Source organism: Sphaeramia orbicularis, chromosome 11 (assembly GCF_902148855.1).
Source record: "Sphaeramia orbicularis chromosome 11, fSphaOr1.1, whole genome shotgun sequence".
Classification (NCBI taxonomy): Eukaryota; Metazoa; Chordata; class Actinopteri; order Kurtiformes; family Apogonidae; genus Sphaeramia; species Sphaeramia orbicularis.
The window spans coordinates 1,662,180-1,677,391 of NC_043967.1; the positions used below are offsets into that span (position 1 = coordinate 1,662,180).

A 15,212-nucleotide genomic window follows, 5' to 3' on the forward strand; every position below is an offset into this window, starting at 1 on the left:
TGCTCCTCATATAGACAGCTCAGTAGTATTATACCAGAGCACAGTCTGGGATTATGGTGAATGTTTTTTTATGGCACTAAATGGATCCCATAAAGGGCCCTTAAATAAAATAGATATTGTAATCTCTGTTTTGTGCCACACAATTGAATCAATATGACTCTTTTTACTGCTGCTTCTTTTGGTCCATGGCTGATTTGTGCTTATGAAAACAAGGAATGTAATTATGACATTAAGGGCTAGCAACCCAAATTGTAGAATGTAGCAGGACAAAATGCAAGTAAAGGTGAACCACCAAGCCATACTTACCTACAAAGTAACTTATTTATCCACTTTTTAAAATTAATTTTCAGTAGAATTTACATTCTCCATGAGCAAACTTCATCTGATGTGTTAAAAGCTCAAAAAGCTAGTGAGCAGAACTATGTCTGAAATAGGAGATATGTGTCGCCATATTGTCAGTGTTCACCTGGAATACTGGGAAGACACAAACCAAACACATCTGAAACTGGAAAGAGCCGTGTGGTTATGTAGAAACACACATCCTAGATCTGTCATGTAGCTGTAAAGTGTATTTACTGGACCACACAAATCATGTACTGCTTTCCCAGTATGTCCTACTGAAGTCAGGGAGGAAATGTGGAGTTCCATTATGCACGACCAGTGGCCTTACCCCCATGTCCATGATGCCCATTAATGAGCAACTGGTGGGGGATGAACAGGTACAGGAGAGAAAACCAGGGCAGACGATGGATGGATGTGTGTGTGTGTGTGTGTGTGTGCTTGTGTATGTATTTGATTATGTGTCCATGTATTTATTACCTCCGCCAGGAGGTACTGTGATCGTTTTGCTTTGTTTGTTTGTTTGTTTGTTTGTTTGTTTGTTTGTTTGTTTGTTTGTTTGTTTGTTAGCAACTTTAGGGAAAAACTCTTCCACCCATCTTTCCCAGATCTTCCCCACAGATAGGCCTAGGCCCTGGGACCAACCCAGTCCATTTTGGTCCCAGCAGGCCAAAGTTCAAGGTCACAGCAAGGTCACAACATCTACAATTTTCCATCTGTCATCATTGAACATTTTTGAAAATTCATAAAAAATTCAAAACGACTCCAATTAGCCTCCAATTGGATCCACCTGTAGCTTAGAACAATATCTTGTATCTGGAACTAAATTGTCCACATCCACTGTGGAATGTGGACTCTGTGGACATTTACATTTAACACTGCAAATCCCATTTACCACACAGTTTTCATTTACATCTGTTTCTATCTGGTTTATATTCTATGTGGTTTACTGGTGGTTGGCTGGTTTATATATGTTTATATCTCGTTACCGCCAAGGAGGTTATGTTTTTGCCAGGGTTTGTTTATTTGTTGGTTGGTTGGTTGGTTGGTTGGTTGGTTGGTTGGCAAGATAACTCAAAAAGTTATGGATGGATTTTCATGAAATTTTCAGGAAATGTTGTTACTGGCACAAGGAACAAATGATTTCTGGTTGTATTCTGTATTTTAATGGTTTAGAAGGAAACCTTGACACCTTATAGATAAATTTGTACTTAACTACTGAAATAATAATAATAATAATAATAATAATAATAATAATAATAATAATAATAATAATAATAATAATAATAGTAATAATAATAATACATGACATATCAATTGTAATAAAATAAAAAATTGTAGCAGGTAATACAGATAATAAAATAAATATATAATAAATAAAAAGTGCAATATTAGCTGATAGTTTTTGTGGCCAGAGTTTGATGTTTTGTTACTTTTATTATACTTAACTGCTGAAAAATTGATTATGTAACGTTTTCACCAAAGCGGCTAAAAATATTGAGTAGTTTGTTAGTTTTGAAGGACTAATCCAACCCCTTTCTTCTGCCACACATGACAACACACGTATGCATGCAAACACACTCACACCACTAACGTGGACAACTATTACACCACAGTATCTGCTCTCATTGTTAGCACTTGACCAAAATCCATCCTACAGAAGTTCTGTGTGGCACTACTGCCACATGTGTAAGGTTTTAACAGCAGGAGGGACAGACAGTAAACAGATGAACACAAAAACACTGGAACTGGATCAGACTATTCCCATTTACAACAGAGAATCCTGTGAAATGCAGTTCCTCCTGTCTGTGTTTGAGGCTGTGAAACAGAGGCTGGACATACACAGGGTCCAGGAGAACCCAACACTCCGTTTCTGTATAAATCCAGCCTCTCTGGAATGTTTAAATGCTTTGACTTTTTTGGTCGACAGTAGCAGCTCTCAGAAGATCTGACTTCAAGAGGCAGTGGTCAAAGGTCAGGGAAATACAGAATATTCACCCTGAAAATATGAGATCTGTTTTAAGTGAAGTGACATCAATGAAAAATGGGAGGAAGTGACAGAAACTTTACAGCAAATTCAAAAGCAGCACTGAAAGCCGAACGACAGGGAAGTCAGATGCAATCATAACTGAAAAACTTCACAAACACGGACTCAATGTTTAGACAGACTATACCCCCACAAATGGCTTTCAACAGTCTCATCTTTACATTTGACCAAATCTGTCTTTTCCAAGTTGTAAATGTGCTCCCAGAAATAAACATTTTATCCTAACTGCACATCACACCATTCTGCCATAGTCAAACATGAGCTCATTTCTGTTGGACCTGACGGTGCAGCTGAAATAAAGGGTTACCATTCTGGTGCTCTTCTGTAAATCTCTGTGGGTCTGTTTAGACTTTGACTGATGTAAACCATATTTCAAAGGATTCTGGGCTTACAATAGGGATGGCCGTCTGCTCTGTAGATGTGTGACAGAGCAGTGCTTTAGTTCTCTGAAGGGGGGTCCAAGCTCTCGTCGCTCCACGCTGTACTCTGCTGCTGCCATCTGCTGGTGACATTTTTCCTTTTACTGCAGCACTTGGCCTCGTGTTTCAGGCAACTTTGTTGCGAGGAAACTACCCGCGGCGAGCGCACCAGCAGCAAACAAGATGGGTACAGCTTTGGTGATGCCCACAAACGACTGGAAGATGCTGATTCCTAAGACCGCCGCCAACTTACAGAGAGCGTTCAAGAAGCCGAACGCTGTGGTTCTGGACACAAGAAGAGAAAACAACACACTGTTAAACTGAGCGCTGAACAGTCACTCATGTGCTCTGCTTAATCCTTTCATACATGAATTATGAGAACCATAGTCAAGATTTTTTCCCCTGAGTGTTTTTGTTCCTCTTTAGGCGTGAAAAAAAACCAATGCAATTGATTTCTTTTTTTAATGAACCTATTTTTCACGGAGTTACAAAAATGTCCACTCAGCTGGACACCATGTGTTTAATTTTTGAAGCAAAGAAACATGTATTTAAAACGCAACATCAGAAAGTGATATACTGCATGAAAACTAACCCAACATTTTTAATGCTGCTAATCTGATGTTTTCTCACATTTTGTCATACTCTAATACTAGTTATTACTCACTTCATGGAGATAATATACCAAAAAAACACAACTTTTTGTTTAAGAAAACTGTTAAATACAGTCTAATAACAATTAGCAATTGATTTACACTCAAACGTGTTACTGCAGATCAGGTCTATCCAGTTAAAGTACGGGTGTGAACTGCAGTGTTTGAGATGGTGCATAAGTGTCCACTGTGTCGGCTGATGTGGAACTAAAACAACAAAACCCATGAATATACCAGAGAACAGCTGGAGAAGAACTGTCCACTGGAATGACCACTATGCATGAAAGGGTTAAGTGCAAATTTACTCTATTACTTTCTTCCAGAGGAACTGTTCAAATGTATTCTTCCTAATACTTTCAGTTTAGTTTTAGTTGATTATGCAAGTGCACACACATAGTTTTTATTTTGAGAAATTAATAATAATAATAATAATAATAATAATAATAATAATAATAATAATAATAATAATAAAACATTGCTTATTAAAGTTTGTAAATTTGTAAAATAAATAAATAAATAGGGAAATTTGGTCTCTACATTTTACCCATCCTAATACATTCACTCAGTACCTTATTATTAGTGTTAGCATTAGCACACATTAGTAGCAGAGAGCTGCCATTTAAGCTGTTGAGGGACCGACTCCAGAGCTTCATCAACACCATGGTCAAAGGCACGGACAGGAGAATTAACCTGTATGTAACCTGTAAGTATGGCCTTTGTCAAAGTCTCTCAGTTCTTTATGTCTCTCACTTTACTGTTTCCAAGGTTCTAATAGTTTGGGATTTTTCATTCTAGTTTAGTTTTATTTAGTTTTGACTTTTTTTTCTCTAATTCAGTTAGTTTTAATTCAGTTTTAGAGCAGGTTTGATAGTTTTTATTAGTTTTCATTTTTTCTAAATGCTTAGTTTTAGTTTAGTTTTGGTACTAATTTTAGGGTTTTTTTATATCTTCTCTCTTCTTCTCTGTTGTTGTATTCAAATCAATCCCAGACAGGACTCTGCTGCTTTAGTCTCCATGTTTCCAGGTAGAGTGGGGACCAGAAGACGACTGGAAACCACAAGTGAACACAAGTGACGGACTGTCAAGTGTCGTATGGTGACAACAGAGAAAATTGCTTGAGGGAAATAAATCACTTTCGTATCAATCCAACATCGACAAAGACAAAAACGAAGGGAATTTTATCCATAATTTTTATCCGTTTTAGTTCGTTTTGTAAACACAATACAGTTTCAGTTAGTTATGTTTTTTTTCTTTTAATTGTAGTTTTTATTTATTTCAGTTAACGAAAATGTTTTTTCAATTCTAGTTTTCATCATTTCATTGGTTTTCGTTAACGATAATAACCTTGGCTGTTTCCAACACATTGGCTTCAAAAACTAAATGTTCCCTTGCTGCTTACTATATCCAACACAGTAAAAGGTATCATTGTAAATAATCAATATTTTTATCATTTCTTATATCAGTGTTCATAATGTTATAGCTGATTAGTGTACTTTGCCAAATGGACTGTGTTGTAAATATTAATGTTCATCATCTGCAGTGGGAGATTTAAGAACAGGCTTTCTCTTGCAAGGGTCCTCCATGTTGCAAGGTTATTATCGTTAACGGAAACTAACGAAATGATGAAAACTAGAGATGAAAAAACATTTTCGTTAACTGAAATAAATAAAAACTATAATTACAAGAAAAAAACCATAACTAACTGAAACTGTATTGTGTGTTTACAAAACTAACTAAAACAGATAAAAATTATGGATAAAATTCCCTTCGTTTTCATCTTTGTCAATGTCGGATTGATATGAAATCAATTTATTTCGCTCCAGCAATTTTCTCTGCTGTCTCCATACGACACTTTTTGGTCCGTCACTTGTGTTCACTTGTGGTTTCCAGTCGTCTTCTGGTCCCCACTCTACCTGGAAATATGGAGACTAAAGTTGGGAGAAAGCAGCAGAGTCCTGTCTGGGATTTATTTGAATACGACGACAGAGAAGAAGAGAAAAGATATAAAAAAAAAAAAAAACTAAAACTAAACTAAAACTAAGCATTTAGAGAAAAAATGAAAACTAATAAAAACTATCAAACCTGCTCTAAAAACGAATTAAAATGAACTGAATTAGAGAAAAAAAAGTCAAAACTAAATAAAACTAAACTAGAATGAAAAATCCAAACCCCTTAGAACCTTGCCATGTTGGAAGGATCAGTCAGAACATAAATCCACAGAGCTGTTGTGGCTCACCTTTTATCTGAGGGGTAGAGCTCCACCGTTATGACATCCAGGGCATTCCAAGAGGCAATGCTGATGCCCCCAAACAGACACAACAGAGCGATCATTCCTGACTCACTGTTACCGAACATCAGGAAGAAACAGCTGACACAGGAGATGACGCTGGACCCAGCTGTTTGGAGAGAGGAAGGAAAACAAAGCATGAAGTCAAATCTCCTCAAACACTGGAAGTGAATTATGTGCACTGATTAGATTTACCCACCCAGCATCCTTAAACGACCTATTTTGTCCATTAATAGAGCTGAAACAATGTTGCCTGGCAACACCGCCAGTGTGCCGAGGAAGTTGACAAAGTAAATCATGTAGGCATTGTTGAAATCATCGCTGAAGTCCAGCATGCAGCCCTCCTTGTTGTGGAGGAACGTGCTGTTGATCAGTTTACAGTTGACAAACCTGTATTTGAATAAGTCTGAAAAGAGAAAGAAAAACGAGGAACACGTTTTTACTTTTTTGTCTCATTTGTATGGAACTAAATCTGTCTCATCAGATTTTGAATTATAAAAGCCATCGAATTTCTAGCTCTGAATTTTTTTTTTGCACTGAAATTAACCCTTTCATGCATAGTGGTCACTCCAGTGGACAGTTATTCTACAGCTGTTCTCTTGTATATTCATGGATTTTTTTTTTTTTTTTTGTTCCATATCAGCCAACACAGTGGATGTTTATGCATCATCCCATACACTGACATTCAGACCATTACTGTAACTTTCCTGTTCTTGATAAACCTGATCTGCTGTAAGATATTTGAGTGTAAATTGTTAATTGTTATTAGACTGAAATTAACAGGGATTTTTTAAACTTTTTTTTGGTTTTGTTTTGTTTTGGGATATCTGAGTGAGTAATAACTAGTGTTATCCTCCTGAGACCCAGGAAAGGAAAAGTTTTGGCTTTTTTTACATTGAATAATTGTCTTGATTGGAAACAGCATGCAACACTTTTTTCAGATAGATTTTTTTTTTAATTTATGGAATGTCCTTTGCAGTGGACAGCATTTTGTTTTTTAGTTTTTTTAATAATAAAGCTGTAAAACTCTTATGCCCTACAGAGGACACAAATGCATTGCTGGGTCTCAGGAGGTTCTAGTATGTTCAAATGTGAGAAGAGATTAGCAGCATTTAAAAAATGTATGTCATAGTTTCCAAACAGTTTGCCAGTAAATGCATGGTGTCCAGCTGACTGGACATTTCTGTAACACCATGAAAAATAAGTTCATTAAAAAAAAAAAAAAAAATTCAGTCACATTGCTTTTTTCATGTCTAAAGAGGAATAAAAACACTCATTTAGGTTCTCATAATTCATGCATGAAAGGGTTAAGTATCTGAATTTTTTGTCTCTGAATTCAACTATGTTCATAAATTTAGAATAAAAAAAATTCAAATGCAAAACATTCAGATCACACATCCACGCTGACCCTCTTCCTGCATCGGCGTCACATGACCAGCCTAACGTAACTTGATTTGTTGGCTGTCAGTTCGACTTGAGATAGAATTGATTGCTTATCCTTATCCTTGCGTCTGAACTTTTTGCATCTGATATTTTTTCATTCTAAATCTTTGAACATAGTTAAATTGAGAGACAAAAAATTCAGATACTTAATTTCAATGCAAAAAAAATTCAGTGCTAGAAATTCAATGGCTTTTATAATTCAAAATCTGATGAGACAGATTTACTTCCATACATTTGGTACCTTCAAAATCACACAATAAAACAATACAAGGTTGACTTGTTCCTTGTGTATGAAATTTGTACATCAAAAGCCATGGTTTCTTGTGATGAAAATGTTGTATCTATGTTTTTATAGACAGATGCTGTGGAAATACAAACAAGAAAAAAAATATAAAATGTAGTTCATGGAAGTTCCTTGGTTCATTGCCATGAACAAAAAGGCCAAAAGACGTTTACTGCACTGTCTCTCAAAAATTCACATGATGTGATTCTTTCAACACATACGGACACGAATGCTCAGTATTTAGTTTATGGCTGTCTGTGATCTCCTTTGGACTGTTCCCTCCCTTCTAATTTCTAACTGTCTTTTCCATCTTATAAAACAGATCCAGTTTTTGTTTCTGATTCACTGAGCATAGGCAACACACATTCAAAGAATTATACCCTCTACAATATTCAGATTATTTTCTTATGTGCATTCTTTTTTCTACTGTTTCCATATTTGCTAAATATTCCAGTTGTACACATATTAATACAAAGACTGAGAAAGGCACGTGTGGTCAGAATGGAACAAAGCTGAAGGCTCTGCCTACAGCCTTTGCACAGTACTGCAGAGTTAACTAGGCAGGCATGTTTAACCCTTTCATGCATGGATTATGAGAACCTTAGTCAAGATTTTTTTTTTCTGGAGTGTTTTTATACCTCCTTAGGGATAAAAAAAAAAAAAAAAAAGTTACGATTGAGTTTTTTTTTTCATGGAGTCACAAAAATGTCCATGCATGTAATTTTTTAAGTAAAGAAATATGTATTTGAAACCCAATATCAGAAGGTAAAATGAAAACAATGAAATAAAAACATTTTTAAGGCTGCTAATTTGATATTTTCTTACATTTTAACATACTCTAATGCTAGTTATTACCTCATATAATATGCAAAAAACAACTCTTTTTGTCTAACAAATAACAACTGATTTACACTTAAACATGTTACTGCAGATCAGGTTTATCAAGAATAGCAAAGTTACAGTAATGGTATGAATTGCAGTGTATTATGGGATGCTGCATAAGTGTCCACTGTGTTGGCTCATATGGAACTAAAACAACAAAACCTATGAATATACAAGAGAACAGCTGGAGAAGAACTGTTCACTGTAGTGACCACAGTGCATGTCTACTAAATACTTTACTGTTCGAAGTTCACAAAGAAAGAGTTGGTTCATCCATGTATGTAAGATGTGTTCAAACAATGTGTAACGGATAGAGCTTCAGGTCATCAAGTTGCTATGGCAACACAGTAATTTATGAATCTGATTATTATATTTCAGATTTTTTGGGTTAATTTTATTTTGCCCATCCTTATTGAAATATCTGATTTGTTGTAACTTAAGTTGTTTTGTTAAGTCAAATAAGTATTTTGCATCAAGTAAGTTCATCCTGGTCAAAGTTCATGTACTGTCATGTGACCCTCAACACGGAAGAGGAGGACAACGCAGGAGGAAAGGACAGATCTGGTGAGTCCAAACAGAGAACATTACACCCCCGTCCCATTTTCTGTTGGTATCCAGGCGAACACGGTAATAATGACTTTTAATTTATGTTAATAGAAAACTATTGTTGTGTAAGAGTAATGTTTCAGTAAAACCTCGTCTAATTTACTGTTTGAACTTAGTTTTCACGGTGTACCACCACACTTCTGTGAAGAATAAACTTGCTGTGGACATCAGTACGAAGCGTGGACACATTCAATAACCAGCAGTTAAACAATGAAACTGCTCAAGGAACTTTTTTTATCTTTCAGTTCAGAAAGGATTGCATCCCAGAGTTCCTTTATTTTCAGCGGCCCATGTATCAGTAACCAAGACTAATTTAATTAAACGGAGTTAGAACAAAAAATAATGCATAATGCTCAAATGACTAACACATAAAATATGGTGTACTTGGTGACTGTGAAAGTGAAGATGGAGAGATGAAGCTCTCCATCTCAGCTCAGCATCAGGTAGCTGTTCAGTCACAGAAGCACCTGTTTTCTTTTCTTTTCTCTGAACTGAACAATCTTTCATGTTGGTTTAAAGCACAAGCAGAAATCAGAGTTTCCAAATCCTCTCCACACCCAAAACAAAGCAGACACAACATGTGATCCAGTTATACCGGATGTCCTTCACATGATTCTGTCTGAACACACACACACATGTTCTCACACTCAGAAGAAGCTCTGTGTCTGATTAGACACATTCACACAGCTGCGTTTCCTCAATCACAGAGCAGTGTGTCACCTCTGCAACACTTGTTTATGTTGCCATGGTAACCATTCTTCTGCTGTTACCCAGGGATACTGCTAACAGATGTTACTATGGTTGCAATCCTCCCGAACTGCTGTTTAATCTTTGTTTTTTATTCTGACTTTAAGGTGCAACTACAAAAAATGAATTCACATTGTGTTTCAAATTATTCATGTGTTTGCTGAGCTCAGTGATTGTTTAAAATGGTTCCTTCATATTATTTTAAAGCTGAAATGATAAGTTAAGCAACACCAGCATTTTAACAAGAATAATATACCAGTATAATAATAATAATAATAATAATAATAATAATAATAATAATAATAATAATAATAATAATAATAATAATTTCCGTACTGCCACTTTTCATTACTTGCACAGAGCAACTATAACACACAACAATTTCCCCTGAGATTAATGAAGTATTCTGATTCTGATAAAAGTATTTTTTTCTGTTCTAGAAGGAATTTATGGAGGATGACATTTGACATCCATCCTTAAACACACAGAGGTGTGTATTGTGGAACACTGCTTTTATTACAGAGCAGTAGTGAAGGAGTATGGGCCTGTCCATGAAACTGGGTTTATTTTGGTATATGGCACTTTTCCTGCTTTTTAGACCAAAAAATAAAAGAGAAATTTAAACATATTTCCTCCCAGGATGTACCTAATGATGACCTCAGATAAATGCAAAAAAATGATACTCTTGGTTTGAACCATCCCAAAATTAATGGATTTTTAATCAAATACTGGGGCCAAAAACAGGACCCAAATTTGGACATGAAAAACTACCTAGATGTCAGTGCATTTTGATCTGAAAACAAACAAGACACTGTTAAATTTGATGATCCTAGTGCTTTTCCTAATCCAGACATGGAGGTTTTTCATGAATCTCAGTCTCATTCCAGGTTTTGTGCGCAACCCATCGTGTCCACTCACGTTACATGCAGAACCTGCCTAGCTAAAAACAAATAAATAGCGAGTGCTTTTGCAACAGCGATCATTTTTGTGAAACACTCTGCCTCTCATATTTACTTCGATTCTCAAAATGTACCAATGAGAGAATAAAAAGATATTTGAAAAAATAGTAGCGCGTAACTTTTGTGTCATTTTTACCATGTTACATGCAGATTTTTGTATGCGTGCATCAAATAAAGATGTGTTTAATCCGAAAAATAGTTCCTCTTTTACGAAGAAAACACTAGTCCATATTTTCCTGTCCATTCATCTGTGATACTGCAGTGTTTCCATAATATTAGACTAGACTGCAGCAGCCTCATGTGTCCCACTGTAGTTTAATAATGAAATAAAAGCCTGTTCCTTCTAAATCAGACTCACTACACATCAGAGCTCAGAAAGGAGACCTGCAGCCAATGGATTTAATTTCTCAGCAAGTAGCAAAACAACACATTACACAAACAAGTCTGCAAGTTAATGGAGACAGATTTGAAGAGAAACACTCTATCACTACAAACACACTGAGCCAAACTCACTGCCTCCGTGACCTGTACTAGTGGCATTAATGCAAATGTAAACCCACAGGGATGTGAAATGCTCTCTGTAAAACATTGTAATTACACTAATTAACAGACAATTTCAAACCAGTGTCAGCTGAGTGGGAATTTTGACAGCGCTTTTATTTATTTTAATGATAACAAAACCTGTGCGATTCCTATGAAAGTAGGTCATTCAACACATTAAGACAATCATGATCTAAGACTGTGAGACTGCTGTGATGTGAAGTTGAATAGCTGCATCCAAACATCTCTAAAATAAAGTCTTGACAAAATGCCCTCAGATTTGGCATAAACATTTGGAAACAATTGGACTCAATGATAAAAAGATTCTGAACAGATTACAGCAGCTGTGTCTTACTACCTGTCATAAGGTAATGTGTAATTTTGGACTTTTGAAATGGACATATGCTGTACACGACAAACGTGCATTTGAAATCATTCCCATATTATTATTATTATTATTATTATTATTATTATTATTATTATTATTATTATTATTATTATTAATAATAATAATAATAATAAATATTTTTAAAAGTGCATTTTTTTTTGTTGCAAGCATGGATGATTCAAGACATAAGTAAGCCAGCAAAACTTTCATTTGCTACGTGAGTTTTAAGCTCACTGTTATTCATAAAGTACGCACTAGGTTAAAAAGTTTCTGTATCACCATCTGTGGAGTAAAATTGTGGAGCAAATTGTGTGTGGAGATAAAACAAATATCAAACATAATTCAGTTTAAAAAAAGATATAAAGAATTGATTCTTGAGAGGTCCAGTATTTAATAATGACAATGAGGCCTGTTTGTTTATGGATGATGTCATGTTGATAAATCTGCTGGAATTATTGAAGAAAAGGGTTGAATTGTTGAGTCTGTTTGTATGACTGGACTGACATGAACATACTGTTGTGTATAATTCAGTTTCTGCATTATGTATTTGTTGTGGTTCGATGCTAAAATTAGGAAAATAGCATTGTTTGATTCTTGTTTTAAGTTAATGATAAATGTGTAAAAGCACTGAGGGGTTGGATTAAATAAGTTTAGACTTCTTCCTACTCCTTTTCGACCATGCAAAATTCAGACTTGTATGTGCTTGAAGATAGATTCTGTCCATTTAAATGTTTTATTTTGTTTTATTTTGTTTGTTTTATTTTGTTTCTTTGCATGTTCGAAAAAAATAAATAAAACTAAATTTTAAAAAAAAGCCCACTGTTAAGACACACCTGTGCTGGGACAGTCAGTCAGTGCATGTAAAACATACTGACATGACATCACAACCCTAACCCTATGGTAAACATACATTTTCTTTTAATGCATAAATGTCAAATGTATGTCTGTTACTTTTCTCCACTCAAAAAGTTCTGTTTTCCCAGTGTTATATCATTTTTTTTATTTAATATCAATATTGATTAATTGGAATATTCGTCAGTTTTTAAAATATCTCAGTATCTCTTTAACATTGCCTCTTGTTGAAGCATGCAAACACATTTAAGAATTGATTCCAGGATCATCCTTAGCTTTTTAAACAAACATTTTAAGCTAAATGATCAACAAATTGAAAATAAACTGACCCCCTGCTGTATCTTCCCCAGAGTAAAGAACAAATGACAGAGTGACTCTGGATGAAAGTTACCTGTGTTATAGAACAAACTGGCAATGAAGGTGCAGTTTCTGAAAGAGGTGTGGGTTGAGGTGATGTCCTCGAAGTAGCACTCCTCAAAGATAGAGTCTTCAAACACCATGGACTTCATCTTCAGGTTGAGGAACCTGGTGAAAAACACAAAGATATTTATTGTACTATGGAAGTTTAAATGTTCTGTTCTGTCATTTTTTTCCACAAAAAAAATTCCTCACGCTCCCAAATCACATACTTGTCATTAAAGTAGTGTCCTTCACGATGCACTTGGTTTTCCAGAGTGAAATTGAAAGTCACATGCTCCACTCGTTCTTTGGTGAAGGTAATTGTTCGTGATTCATATTCCTGCTTCTGGATGTACTTGATCATGTCCGGGAACCAAACAGTCAGACCGTAGTAGCTGCAGAGTTGGATTAGAGTCAAATGAGAAAAAGTAGAAGAAGAGTCATGATGCAGAAACACACAGCTGTAACACTGGAGGAGGACTCAGACAGTACCTGAAGGACATGGAAAACCAAACCGCCATCAGCATGAAAGTCGTCCGTTTGTATTCAGGGCTGAAGCAGGCCAGAATATTATTCCGAATCTGCAACATGTGATTAAAAACAAACAAGAGTTTTGATGAAGACCGTATTTGAGATAAGTCTTAAACCATACACTTCTTTTCTTTTTTTTTTTATCAAGATCTTTTTATTGAAGTTTTTTTCAAAATAATACAAGTGCAGTGCTGAATGGTCATTAAAGAAATCTTAAGTAAGCATGGGTGTAAATTAAACACAGCTAGCACCATAGGAAAAAAAAAAAAACAGAGCAGACAACAAACTGTGCATGAAATAATCCCTCCTCAGTCATTGCCAGTGCACTAGAAATAATAAAGGATCACTATCATGACTAGGGATGGGAATCGAGAACCGGTTCTTTTTGAGAATGGATCCCAGTAGCTCGATTCCTTGGAATCGTTTGCCTGCTTATCGATTCTGCTTATTGATTCCACCTTCATTGTGCATACGCGATGATGTCACACGTACACTGCATTGTTTTGGTCAGAACGTAGACAACATGGTGCTGAGGCAGAAACGGTCCAAACAGACCACACCAGGTCCAAACAGACCACACCAGGTCTAAACAGACCACACCAGGTCCAAACAGACCACACCAGGTCCAAACGGACCACACCAGGTCTAAACAGACCACACCAGGTCCAAACGGACCACACCAGGTCTAAACAGACCACACCAGGTCCAAACGGACCCCACCAGGTCTAAACGGACCACACCAGGTCTAAACGGACCACACCAGGTCTAAACGGACCACACCAGGTCTAAACAGACCACACCAGGTCCAAACAGACCACACCAGGTCTAAACAGACCACACCAGGTCCAAACAGACCACACCAGGTCTAAACAGACCACACCAGGTCCAAACAGACCACACCAGGTCCAAACAGACCACACCAGGTCCAAACGGACCACACCAGGTCTAATCAGACCACACCAGGTCCAAACAGACCACACCAGGTCCAAACAGACCACACCAGGTCCAAACAGACCACACCAGGTCCACGGGAACACTGTTAAAGCTTCCATTTCTTCTAAAAGTGGAATCCCTCCAATCTGCTCAAACATTCGTCCACAGCATGTGATTCATTTACAGGAATGTCACATATTTGATACGCTTCTTAGCGGCGCTTGTAAATGTAGCGGCAGAGTGAACGCCGGGCCCAGTTCCGGTTCCGGTGCGGGCAACAAACGTCGTACCCCCTCAAATACAAGTTTCCAAAGGTAGGGGAAAGGAAATGAGGTGCACAACAGCGGGAGACAAGCCGAGTCACACCGGTTCCATGTAGTAGAAATGCGGCAAGAGAGGAATTAGTAAAGAGTCTGAAGTTACACTTTTGCTGCATGCTGCACCCCCACCCCCACCCCCGAACTGGGCCAGCATCATCTGTTCTTATTATTTGTTCATACTGTATATGTTTTATTTTCTGTGCAGAGATGGAAATATAAAAGACAGTTAATGCAAACACACCTGTTTGTACTCTTTTATTGCCTCACCCAATGAGAATCGATAAGAGAATCGATACGGAATCGATAAGAGAATCGATAAGGAATCGGATCGATAAGCAAAATCGATAATGGAATCGGAATCGTTAAATTTGAAGACAATTCCCATCCCTAATCACGACAGAAACCTGCGCTAGGAGTAAGTACGGAGTAAGCAGCATTGTTAAACTGCACCTAAAAGTCGAGCATTTACAGGGTCTGGAATGTTTTTAGGGAGGGACCCCACACTTTCTGGAATTTCCCATTTGACTGCTGAAGTGAGTATGTAACTTTCTCCAGTCTTAAGCAGGACAGAATGTCTTCTAACCACT

General features: G+C 36.6%; 1 protein-coding gene across 1 annotated transcript in view; it reads right to left on the reverse strand.

Moving 5' to 3' along the window:
- Window positions 1–1,714: 1,714 nt before the first annotated feature.
- Window positions 1,715–15,212, reverse strand: part of LOC115428393 (synaptic vesicle glycoprotein 2A-like) — a 40,809-nt gene continuing 27,311 nt past the window's right edge. Inside the window, exons 8-13 of the mRNA XM_030147422.1 lie at window positions 13,334–13,422; window positions 13,072–13,236; window positions 12,834–12,967; window positions 5,942–6,148; window positions 5,692–5,851; window positions 1,715–3,090 (exon numbers count right to left, since the gene is read on the reverse strand). Coding sequence (XP_030003282.1) covers window positions 2,907–3,090; window positions 5,692–5,851; window positions 5,942–6,148; window positions 12,834–12,967; window positions 13,072–13,236; window positions 13,334–13,422 — 939 coding nt within the window. The 3' untranslated portion in view covers window positions 1,715–2,906. The remainder of the gene's footprint in view (window positions 3,091–5,691; window positions 5,852–5,941; window positions 6,149–12,833; window positions 12,968–13,071; window positions 13,237–13,333; window positions 13,423–15,212) is intronic.